Source organism: Ovis aries, chromosome 6, assembly GCF_016772045.2.
Source record: "Ovis aries strain OAR_USU_Benz2616 breed Rambouillet chromosome 6, ARS-UI_Ramb_v3.0, whole genome shotgun sequence".
In the NCBI taxonomy this organism is placed as follows: domain Eukaryota; kingdom Metazoa; phylum Chordata; class Mammalia; order Artiodactyla; family Bovidae; genus Ovis; species Ovis aries.
In genome coordinates, this window is record NC_056059.1 from 31,004,910 (window position 1) to 31,018,252 (window position 13,343).

At 38.4% G+C, this 13,343-nt stretch overlaps 1 protein-coding gene across 8 annotated transcripts in view; it reads right to left on the bottom strand.

Moving 5' to 3' along the window:
• Window positions 1-13,343, bottom strand: part of SMARCAD1 (SWI/SNF-related, matrix-associated actin-dependent regulator of chromatin, subfamily a, containing DEAD/H box 1) — an 89,877-nt gene that overhangs the window by 33,231 nt on the left and 43,303 nt on the right. For 4 of the 8 annotated variants that reach the window (XM_060416875.1, XM_012179672.5, XM_060416877.1 and 1 more), the window contains exon 6: window positions 8,583-8,683. In XM_060416875.1, the coding sequence (XP_060272858.1) occupies window positions 8,583-8,683 (101 nt within the window). Of the gene's footprint in view, window positions 1-8,582; window positions 8,687-13,343 lie in introns of all 8 variants that reach the window. The other 4 variants (XM_042251240.2, XM_012179670.5, XM_012179671.5 and 1 more) reach the window with 1 other exon arrangement.

The following is a 13,343-nucleotide window of genomic DNA, read 5'->3' on the forward strand; positions in this document are numbered from 1 at the left end:
GAGAAAGCACTGAAAAGCTATCAAAAATTCATTCTGCCATCCTTGCTTTACAGATAAAGACACTAAAACTCCAAGAACAATCCTTTTAAAGGTCACAGATGGACAATGACCAGCTGGGGTACAAACAGAAACTTAGGTATTTAGATCAGTGTTTTTCCATTACCTAAGTGTTTCCTAAACTTTAGTTATTCCCACAGAACATTCATGATTTTAAATAAGTCAAATGTCATCAAAGGATGAAGGATAAACAAATCGTAATATGCATATAAAATAGAATATAACTCTGTCCTAAAAAAAGGGAGGGGGGAAATGAAGTACTTATGCATGCTACAACATAGATGAACCTCAAAAATATTAATCTAAGCAGACACAAAAGGTCACATATGATTACATTTATATGAAATCCTAAGACAAAAAGCCAACTGGTAGTTGCCAGAGGCTAGGGGGAGAAGAGAATGGGGAGAAACTGCTTAAGATATATAGCATGATATTACTCGGTGATAAAATATTTTGGAACTAGATAGAACTTATATTTGCAAAACATGGGGAATGTACTAAATGCCACTGAACTCTTAAAGGTTAATTTTATGCTATGTGAATCTCATCTAAAGAAAAAAGTTATTTGGAAAATAGTAATCAGTCAATCCTAGAGGAAATCAGTCCTGAATATTCATTGGAAGGACTGATGCTGAAGCTGAAACTCCCAATACTTTGGCCACCTGATGCAAAGAACTGACTCATCTGAAAAGACCCTGATGCTGGGAATGATTGAAGGCGGGAGGAGAAGGGGACGACAGAGGATGAGATGGTTGGATGGCATCACCGACTCAATGGACGTGAGTTTCAAATAAGCTCCGGGACTTGGTGATGGACAGGGAAGCCCGGCATACAGCAGTCCATGGGGTGGCAAAGAGTCGGACACGACTGAGCGACTGAACTAAACTATCTTTTGGGAATTAAATATATTAAAGCACGTATTAAACATTCAGCAGGTTGTCTGTCTATCACTTGCTCTTTGATCTTGGACCCCACACTTCTGTCAGCTCTGCTAATCCCTGATGACTGAAAATACCTATGCAGTTCAGTGGTTATTCTGGAACTTCACAGAAGCCAGGTGATACATGAACTCTGGGCTCAAATCATATCAGTGGGCCCAAGAGTTATGAATCAATCCTGCAGTTACACTTCTAGTTTCAGAATGCAGAGTCAGAACTGACATATTTGGCACTGGCAGAAATTCCACATCAGCTCCTTGACCCATGGAGTAAGGGCCATAGCCGTAGAAAATACCAAATCTAAGGCCCTAGAACTGTCCCTCTGACAAAGTAGCCATACCATATCACTGAAGGAATTGCAGAGATTGGCACCACCATCCCAGATCCCAATGTAATGTGCCTCCTTGGCCTATACCAAAGCAAATGGGTCTTAGAGAATTATTTTAGATTATCATACGCAAACAACAGATGATGACCCCACATGCAGCTCCTATACCAAATGTATTTTTACTGGAGAAAATCAATGTTACTACACAATTATTAGTCTAGCAGTAATTAAGGAAGACAAGAAGAAGCTATTTTCACCTGGGCAGGGTAAGTGATGAAGGTGCAGGGTAAGTGATGAAAACACCTTCATGCTTTCAGGGCTATAAGTCTCAACTCTCTTTCAAAAATTATTACCTAAGGACTTTGATAGTTTTGCAGAGTCCACAGTGTATCACTTTGGTCCTCTACACTGAAGACATCACGTAAGTTGGACTTAACAAGGAGGAAGCAGTGGTGGTTTTTACATGGCCTTAGTAAGATATACGCGTGCTAGAGCGGCAAATATGCTGAATGCTCAGGCTCTCAGTTATGTCTGACTCTTTGCAACTCCATAGACTACAGCCGGTCCAGGCTCCTCTGAATTTTTCAGGCAAGAATACTGAGCAGGTTGTCAAGTCCTACTCCAGGGGATCTTCCCAACCCAGGTACTGAACCCATGTCTCTTACATCTCCCAGAACTGCTAGGTGGATTTGTTACCATTGTGCCACCTGGGAAGCCTACCACCCTCAAATTCTGGGGTCCACCACTTTCATGAATTATATGGAGGTCCAACGTGAAGCATGCTACAAATTTTACTCTGAAAAGAAAAAACAAAAGACAAATGGCTGGACATTGCTGCCTCTGAGAAAGAGGTACAACACTTTAGTCGACCTCTTGGGATGCTGGAGGCAAGGTATACTTCAGTTCAGTGTATGCTACTCTGATCTGTTGATGAAGAATCCGTAAGACTGTTAGGAATGGGGCCTAGATCAAGAGAAGGCTTTGGAGTAGGTCCAGGATGCAATGCAAGTGCTTTGCCACTTAGGTTTTGTGACCAGCGAGTAGACGCAGTGCTTATCAAAGAATCTGTGGCTCATGAGGATGCTGCATAAAGTCTCTGGCAATCCCCAAAGGAAAATCACAGCAGAGACCCATGTGGCTTCAAAGAAAGGTCATGTCCTCTTCTGCTGACAACTACAGTCTGTTCCACCATAACATGACACATCCATTTCCAAAAATTATTGTACCATGCAAAATCATGAAAATAAAAAGCCACTGGGCTAAGGAAAATTGTGTTAGAGGTATCACGTTCAAGAACTTCATTAGTTCAGTTCAGTTGCTCAGTCGTGTCCAACTCTTTGGGACCCCATGAATCACAGCACGCCAGACCTCCCTGTCCATCACCAACTCCCGGAGTTCACTCAGACTCACGTCCATCGAGTCGGTGATGCCATCCAGCCATCTCATCCTCTGTCGTCCCCGTCTCCTCCTGCCCCCAATCCCTCCCAGCATCAGAGTCTTTTCCAATAAGTTAACTCTTTGCATGAGGTGGCCAAAGTACTGGAGTTTCAGCTTCAGCAGCATTCCTTCCAAAGAAATCCCAGGGCTGATCTCCTTCAGAATGGACTGGTTGGATCTCCTTGCAGTCCAAGGGACTCTCAAGAGTCTTCTCCAACATTATAGTTCAAAAGCATAAATTCTTCAGCGGTCAGCCTTCTTCACAGTCCAACTCTCACATCCATACATGACCACAGGAAAAACCAAAGCCTTGACTAGATGGACCTTAGTCGGCAAAGTAATGTCTCTGCTTTTGCATATGCTATCTAGGTTGGTCATAACTTTTCTTCCAAGGAGTAAGCGTCTTTTAATCTCATGACTGCAGTCACCATCTGCAGTGATTTTGGAGCTGAAAAAAATAAAGTCTGACACTGTTTCCCCATCTATTTCCCATGAAGTGATGGGACCGGATGCCATGATCTTCATTTTCTGAATGTTGAGCTTTAAGCCAACTTCTTCACTCTCCTCTTTCACTTTCATCAAAAGGCTTTTTAGTTCCTCTTCACTTTCTGCCATAAGGGTGGTGTCATCTGGATATCTAAGGTTATTGATATTTCTCCCAGCAATCTTGATTCCAGCTTGTGTTTCTTCCAGTCCAGCGTTTCTCATGATGTACTCTGCATATAAGTTAAATAAGCAGGGTGACAATATACAGCCTTGACGTACTCCTTTTCCTATCTGAAACCAGTCTGTTGTTCCATGTCCAGTTCTAACTGTTGCTTCCTGATCTGCATACAGATTTCTCAAGAGGCAGGTCAGGTGGTCTGGTATTAGTGACCCATTAAAAAAACAGAAGGAAATCTTAAAAGGATAGTGCATTTTTACACATTAAATGATTAAGAAATGCATAAATACTCCAATAAATATGAACTCAAGTCTGCTTGGAATGTGAGCATTGGAACGGCTATAGCTTATGAGTTACTATGAAATAGTAAATAAAGAGTTATATGAAAATGAGCAGCAATGGAAAGATATGCATCACTGTCCTTGTGTCATCTCTAGTGTATGGCTGAAAATATAAACATTATGTTAAAAATAAGCAAATAAATAAAATCAATAAATGTCAGCTACTTTACTAGCCTCCTGTTCTCATATTAAAAGTGCCTGGAAGGCTGAAGATTCAATTGCATGCCATGTACAACTCTCCTACTATGTTCAGCATTAAAAGCAAATTTGTATCTTCACATCAGTACAATTATTTTCAGTGACGTTTAAAATGCCAGTTAACACTGCTAATCTGTCCCGATATAGCTTGTTGAATTTCACTGTCACTGTCCTCAACATCATCTACATCCACATGGCATCAGCAGGTTTTTGGTGAGATAAAAAGGTTGGGACCCTAGCTCCTCAATATCCTCATTTTCTATCTCCTCAAATCCAATCTGTTTTCCTAAACTAACACTTGTGAATTTAAAACATTTCTCTGAGGGTTCAAGTTCTTCAAAATCACAAGTCACTGTGAAGAAAAATTTTCCACAATACATAATGCAAACACTCTTTTGTCATCAGTCTAGGCTTCTAAAAATGGTGGCAATGACTACTCCAAAGTTAAGTTTCTCAAACTTCTAAAATCATATTTGCATCTTCACCTTCAATTACAGTAATTAGTATCTTAAATGCTCACTTTAAATAGTAAGTCATAAATGCTGCTAACACATTTTTACTAAAAGACTGTATCAGAGAATGGTTTTTGGAGGCAAACGAAAAAAAACTGGGGTTGAGTTCAGCTTCTGTAGAGGGACAGGCTTGATGAATTATAAAAATTTTAAAAGCTAAGTGTTTTCATTTGGGTCCTATTTTTGCAATAATTCTCTATAGCAGAGAAGAATTAAGTAAATATATCAATGCAGATTTGGCCGGTCCATCCATTTTTGCTGCAGCTAGTCCATGGGTCTTTAAGAGTTGGATACAACTGAGCGACTTCATTTTCACTTTTCACTTCCATGCACTGGAGAAGGAAATGGCAATCCACTCCAGTGTTCTTGCCTGGAGAATCCCAGAGATGGGGGAGCCTGGTGGGCTGCCATCTATGGGGTCACACAGAGTCAGACACGACTGAAGTGACTTAGCAGCAGCATAGTGAACTCCAAGACTGACTTGAACAGTTCTCTTAAGAGGTTCTGTTTGTTAAGTGATAAACTACCCTGGGCTTCCCTGGTGGCTCAGTGATAAAGAATCTGCCTGCCAACGCAAAAGACTTGGGTTAGATCCCTCGGTTGGGACGATTCCCTGGAGAAGGACCTGGCAACCCAATCTACTATTCTTGCCTGGGAAATCCTATGGACAGAAGAGCCTGGTGGGCTCCAGTCCACAGGGTTACAAAAGAGTTGACACAACTGGCAGCTAAACACCAATAACAAAACTGCCACTGTCTTCAGCTCCAAATCGCTATCTGGAGTTGGTGCTGAACATTACAATACTGGTACTTCCAAAGCTTTAAATTCTAGAGTACATTTTCTATCTTTCAGATTTGAGTCTTTTGATGCATGTGTTCATTAACAGATACCCGTTTCATCAAAAATAAGAATTTAATTCAATATACAGCTGCCTTGCCAGTTTACTGCTGCACCACTGTGATAAAATTATTTTACAGTTTCCTCATCTGCATTCATCACTTGGTATGACAGCTGATGGCCTCAGAATTTGTAACATCATTTAAAAATACTACAGCAACCACTACTGACACAAAGAGAAGGCAGCATATGGTGATTTCCTATTTAAGATCTTTATATGCACATATAAAGGTACACATGAAAATGGCTGTTTTGGATTTTTTCATCCTTTGGTTTTTAATCCAGATGTTGAATCATTTTCCCTTTCATTTCTTCATGCTTCTTTTTACTGACTTCATAGCATTTTAAGGTGGCCCAACCACATAACTTTCATTATTTGTGGCACTCTGATGGTCCACAATGTGGATTCCTTTATGCCTGTATCTACCACATGTTCTCATTTCTTTCCAAACATTTGTTTCAAGCCTCTCCTCAATACCTTCACTTTTCTTATACATTGCTGGTATTTATTTCTCTTTTTTTGGGCCATATCCCACAACATGTGGGATCTTAGTTTCTTGATCAGGGAATGCACCTGTGTCCCCTGACTTGGGGAGTGTGCAGTCTTAACCACTGGACAACTAGGGAAGTCCCTGCTTGGTATTTCAGAACCACAATGTTTAAATATGTTTGAGATGTTGAATGAGTGCTTTCTTCAAATAGAATACTTCACAAATGTGAAAGAAGAGAAAAACACAAACTTGTAAACTGATCTTTGTGAAACAATTCTTGGCTTGAAAGGGGGCGGTCTTGACAAGACCAAATGGCTGACATGGAGTATCAAGTGGCCATGAGATGGGAGCTGTTATGTGACCTGTTGTGTGATCTACCAAGACTGTATCTGAGCATGAGCAGCAGCATCCCATCCTCAAGCAGAAAAGGTGATGGTGTATTTGAGACTGTACTTAAGCAGGTTCAGGAAGCACAAATAAGCTCCATGTACAGGTGTCTAATTCTGCTTTACTGTTGCCCCTCCATCAACAACATCTATTGCACTATGGGAAATTCTTGATGTTCAGATAAAGTGGGAGAAAAATCTTGAAATTATTTTACAAAGAGTTTACATAACTCTTAGTTAGAACCAGCTGAAAGTGAACAATGTAACAAAATTCTACTTACGACAGCAGTGCTGTACACAACTTTGGGTAGTAAAACTTACTGTCCATTTTATACAGAAAGAGATGGCCAGAGTACAGATAAATGGATATATCATGGACAGTAGCTCAGCAGAAGAACGAGAGTGGAAGATCAGTGACCAGAAGTCTGGGGAGGAGGTGCACTAAAGAAGTTTTTCTGAGAACAAAATATAAGGATAAGAGCATCCCATACGAATGCTCAGCAAAGGATGTCTAATGCATAGGAAGGAGCTTTTAATAATCATGGGGACAAGATGCTTCATCCTGGGAACCAAAATAAGATCCCAGCCACTTGGATGCATGCTCAATGTGCCTATACACAAGCGACCACAGCAACATGGACTGAGTCTGCGCAGGCACATCAACAAGACTTTCTCAAACCAAGATTTACCTGGCTATGGCTACTGCTGAGTATTTGACCTGCCAGGAGCAGAGGCCACCAATGAATTCGCATGACAGTGAGACCCATTCCTTGAGAGATTCAGTCAACTGTCTGGTGGCAAGTTGATGACATTTAATCCCTTTCATCATGAAAGGGACACTAATAAGAAATGTACTGTGAGTATGGATTAGCCTTTCCTACCCACCTGGATTTGGCAACAGCAGTTATGGATTGAACTATGTCCCTCCAAAGTCTTCTGCTGAATAATCCCCAGTCCTTCAGAATATGACCTCAACTGAAGACTGGCTCTAAGTAATTATTACTGAGGTAATCAAGCTAAAATGAGGTCATTAGGGTGGGCCCTAATCCAATGAAGAAGAGGAAATGTGGAGAGAGACAAGCACACAGGGAGCATACACTGTAAAGATAAGGCAGAGGTCTATAGGTCAAGGAACACCAAAGACTGCCAGCAAACCACCAGAAGCTAGTCACAGAGGGATGTAACAACCTTTAGAAGGAAGCAACCCTCCTGATGTCTTGATCTTGGACTTCTAATTTCCAGAACTGTGAGATAATATATTTCTGTTGTTTAAGCCACTCAGTTTGTGGTCCTTTGTTACAGTGCCCCTAGGAACCCAAAGGCATCACATACAGATATATAAAAAGCTTAATCGATTGCTGTGACACAGCAATCAATGTTTCTGACCAGGGGAGCCAATTTCACTGCAAGAAAAGTACATCAAGGGATTCATACCCAATGGAATTCACTGATCTTACCATGTGTCTCAATGCCTAGATGCAGCTGGCTTACAGAGCAGTGGTATCACTTAATGAAAATTTAGAATGTGCATTTGTTGATAACACCCCACAAAGCTAACATGCTATTCAACAGACGTAAAAGCAAAGTGAATGCTTTGAATCAGCCATCAGTAAATATTATGCTATTTCTTCCATGGCCATTATACACAGGTTTATAAACTAAAATGTGGGCCTACTCTCTTATACTAGTGGTTATTCAAACCTAAAACTCAGAATTTTTACTTCCTACCAAGGGAAGAATACTTCTTTGGAGGGATACAACAACTGTCCCATTAAACTAGGGTGGAGACTAAATCAGGCAAAGAAAGGGGTTACTGTGCTAACTGGGGTGACTGACTTTGATCACCAAAAGAAACTGTGCTGTCATGAATACAGACACGGAAGACTATGTCTAGACTCACTGGGATGGCTCTTAGTAGATCTATTTCAAAGTTAACAGAAAACCACAATAACCCAGTCAAAGCATAACTAATATTATTTTTAGATAAGCAGTTAAATATCAAAGGCGTCATCTATAGGAATTATAAGTAATTGTCACTGAGGAGTTTGAAGTGGTGCTGGTGGTAGTAACAGCTGTTTGATGTAAACGTTGTACAACTATATGTATATACATATACAGTTTACAAGATAAAATTTAAAGTATATTTTCCCCCAAAGTCACTCTACTACACCACTGGAATATTTTTTAAATCAGTTTTATAATTCAGAGATAAGCAGTTAATACTGCTGTGTGAGAGAAGACTGATTCATTGAGGTGTATTTTTGTAAATTCCGATTCAACACAGTCTGTGCTTAAGTAGCTAATTTTGATGCTGCAATTCAAATGTAACTCACATGATCCAATCTCTTCTTTTTCATAGATTGATCATCATTAAATTCATCTTCCTCGAATGGCTCTGAAGAAGAAGATAATTTTCTTTTCCTGGGTCCACCACCTTCTAAAACAGACAAGGACATGCAAAGTTCACACTGATACAGTGTAAGAATCATTAATGTAAAAAAAAAAAAGGGCAAACTACACTTAACAGACAGTTCTCTTGATATCAGGACAATATTATTTCTTCTACATATGACTACATTCAATGAATGTTAACAGCATTGAAGGAAAAATAAAGAGAGATCCTTTTCAGACTTTCAAAAGTAGAAATCACTGTGACTATACATATTTATAAACTATCACATTATTTAATGCTAATAATGTATATCTTTGAATTGACAAGTAATTCTATAGTAGAAAGAAGAGGTTCTCCTCAATGACTGAATGTTCAGTAGTGAAAAAAATTGAATAGCATCAAATAATTGTCAATAATTAAGTACCTACTATGTACCAGGCTGTGCAGTGGGCTTTTATAAACTGCTGTTTCATTTACTTTCCACAACAAATCTACCAAGTAAATATATACTCATTTTACCAATTGGAAACAGAGAAACAGAGAAATCAAGAGATAAATGCTTTTAACCTAAAAACAAGAGAGCACAACACAAGAGAGTGCTGCATGACAGTAACAGGAAATGTGCACATTCTGTCACATAGACAGAACAACTCAATCTACATGATTTGGAAAAGCTATGTTACTTATGTTTTACTTTGCATACATTCATATACTTCTTCAGCACCTTCACTTTCAGAGAGCAAATTCCAGAGACATACTGCAGTGCTTGTGAGAAAGTATTTGCTGAAAGCTTACAAAGGTTTAAGTTTTCAGTATTAACTGTATCAGTACCCTAACTATGCAGTTAAAAATAAAAGTTGTAGGAATATTCAAAATATGTACAGACACAATAGCTTTTAAGCTGTGAGCATGAAAATGTCATAATACGGCTATAACCAAATTGAATGCAATCAACATTTCAATGTATACTAATTACATGCTTTAAGTATGCATGCTTAAATTTTTCCCACTTTATTTCGTAAAGTAAATGTGCATTCTGCATATACCAACTAATTGCTGGCATCCACTCTATCATCACCCACATATTTGCTGGGGTTAAGTGACTACCATTCAATTCAGTTCAGTAGCTCAGTCATGTCCAGTAATTAGGCATATTACTAATAACTACCATTAGTAATATTCTAATACTCAAAGTCTGAAAAGACTTTCAAACTAGGTGATTACACCATGTCACCTAGATATGTTTAATCCTTTCTTAAAATAAAGAAAAGCATACTTAAAACATAAAAAGTAAAACATGAAACTGCAAAAAAGAAAATATGAACAAAGAACACTAAGGGAAAAAGAAAGAGAAAAGATGATCAACATCATTAATAACTAAAGACAGGGAAAACACAGTACCATTTTGTCCATCCTGAGATTAAAAGGAGTAGCAAAAGGAAGTCATAGCATACTGTGGGCAGTCACGTTAAAACATTATAAACTGTTATAGCCTATCTGGAAGGCAACCTAAACAATACACCTCACAATTTTAGATGTGTATGTCTTTCAGTTCAACAATTCTTTTTCCAGGAATTTACTTACAAAAAACTGAGGGAGAATGATTACTTAGGCATACATAAAAATTTTACCTAAGCATTTAAGTGCCTATCAATAAGCTATCAGACAAATCAGAATACACCATTATAAAGAACTGAGTAGACTTTTAGAAATAAATATGGTTACAAAACAGCAAAAAAAAAAAAACCAAAAAACCCAACACAAAAACCAGAATCACAGTCACATAAAAACGTTTTTACCTACTCTTATACTGACACATATATAGAGAACTAGGGCTTCCCTAGTAGCTCAGATGGTAAAGAATCTGGGGTTGGGAAGATACCCTGGAGAAGGGAATGGCAACCTATTCCAGTATTCTTGCCTGGGGAAATCCCATGGACAGAGGAGCCCAGGGAGCCCCAGTCCATGGGATTGCAAAGAGTTGGACATGACTAAGCGACTAAGCACAAACATACAGAGGTGGAAGAACCAGCTAGATTCCGGACAACATCAGTAAATTCATATTTTTACCATTTAAAGTAGGGTAAAAACTTTGGATACCTATTTTTGTCTTTATAACTTAGTATTCATAAATGAAAACATTCAGAAGGCAACGTAAAAAACATACCTTTATTGTTTAATATGCATGATGATACTGCATATAAAAGACTGTAATTTGTGGTAAAACCAATGTCCAACATCAGAATTTGGAGACTCTGAGAATTGTCCAAGGCATTTAAAAAGACCCTCTGTTAGTGAGACAAAGCTGTCACTCTATACATTACCTCAGATGTACTATACTGAAGATGATTGATATGACTATACTATCCATTCTAAGAAGAAGCACGGAAGTTTACTTAAAAAAACCTTAAGAAAACCTTAATTTCTCCTTTCCTTAAAATTTGCCATTTGACAATATCGTCCAAAAAAGGAAATAAAATCAAAGTTTAGTACAACAATGACAAGTAAAAAAACTCTGCTGAAGTTCAACTTTAGTAAGTACTGTAAACTACATGCAGGCAGAGGTTGTGTCCATTTTGTTCCAGCATGTACCCTCCGTGCCTAAAATAGCATCTGGCATCCAGCAGTAGATACATACTAAGTATTTGTGTAATAAATAAAGCTGAATAATACAAATTGCTCAAGACAAAAAAGACGCATTGCTGTGGAATAGTTTTTTTTTTTTTGGAATAGTTATTTAACAAAGTTTTCATTGGAAAGATTCTGAAATATGAGATATTATGAGGACAAGAAAGAATATATAAAATTTCCCCAGCCCATTTAGCAACTCAACATGTTAACAGGGCCTACAATTTTTCAGAATTTTTACAGCAGGATACAGTAATGAAGGCACAACACTCTCTTGTACCATTTTTAGTATCAGACGGCCCTTAAGCACAGAAATGTTAATATGGACTACATACTTACTATCCACCACTCCTATAATAAGAAATCTGCAATAACTATCATTGTTTCATAACAACCTAAGAATTTCCTACTATTATTATACTATTTTACTACAGAAAGAGAAAACTTAGGCAACACTGCCCAAGGTTACACAGCCAGTAAGCAAAAGAAAAGGAAGAATCTTAATATTCACTGTGGGTAGCAGCCACACACCACATAATATCCTTCCCTTGCTCAAACTGGTGAAAAAGAGAGATTTAAAATATTTCATGTGGAAAACAGAGTATTACTCTGCCATAAAAGGAACACCTTTGAGTTATTTCTAATGAGGTGGATGAACCTAGAACCGATTATACAGAATGAAGTAAGGCAGAAAGAGAAAGGTAAGTATTGTATTCTAACACATATATATATGCAATCTAGAAAAATGGTACTGAAGAATTTACTTACAGGGCAGCAATGGAGAAACAGACAGAGAACAGACTTATGGACATGGGGAAAGGGAAGGAGAGGGTAAGATGTATGGAAAGAGTAACATGGAAACTTACATTACCATATGTAAAACAGATAGCCAAGGGGAATTTGCTGTATGGCTAAGAAACTCAAACAGGGGCTCTGTACCAATGGGGGTGGGATGGGGAGGGAAATGGGAAGGAAGTTCAAAAGGGAGGGGATATACGTATACCTATGGCAGATTCATGTTGTGGTTTGGCTGAAAACAACAAAATTCTGTAAAGCAATCATCCTTCAATAAAAGAAAAAAAAATTTCATGTCGATAAAGTAATATCATCTATGTAATCCAAGCAGGGGGTTAAGATGAGGTAGATAATTGCAGAAGAAAGATAACAGACCCATGAAAACACATTATGGTATTTTCTATTTTTGTATATAATTTTTAAAAAATCCACTTAGGAATATGGGTACATATTCACACTGCTAATGAAATCATAAATTGGCATAACCTTTAAAATTAACACTGAATTACGTATTACATTTCAAAATGTGCATACCCTTTGACTCAGCATCCTGGTTTGAAGTTTAGGCTACAGAAATAAAATCATAAAGGTTTACTTGTAAAGCTACTTTCTTTTGTATTGTAGTAATGAAATAATGTAAACATCAATGCTAATTAATAGTCAGATCAGTCCCTCAGTCATGTCCGACTCTTTGCAACCACATGGATTGCAGTACGCCAGGCCTCCCTGTCCATCACCAACTCACAGAGCTTGCTCAAACTCATGTACATCAAGTCAGTGATGCCACTCAACCATCTCATCCTCTGTTGTTCCCTTCTCCTTCCGCCTTCAATCTTTCCCAGCATCAGGGTCTTTTCTAATGAGTCAGTTCTTTGCATCAGGTGGCCAAAGTATTGGAGCTTCAGCATCATTCTTAGCAATGAATATTCAGGACTGATTTCCTTTAGGATGGACTGGTTGGATCTCCTTGCAGTCCAAGGGACTCTCAAGAGTCTTCTCCAACACCACAGTTCAAAAGCATCAATTCTTTGGTGCTCAGCTTTATGATCTAACTCTCACATCTTTACATGACTAACGGAAAAATCATAGCTTTAATTAGATGGATCTTTGTTGACAAAAGTCACGTCTCTGCTTTTTAATATGCTATCTAGGTTGGTCATAGCTTTTCTTCCAAGGAGCAAGCGTCTTTTAATTTCATGGCTGCAGTCACCATCTGCAGTGATTTTGGAGCCCAGGAAAATAAAAGTCTTACTGTTTTCACTGTTTCCCCATCTATTTG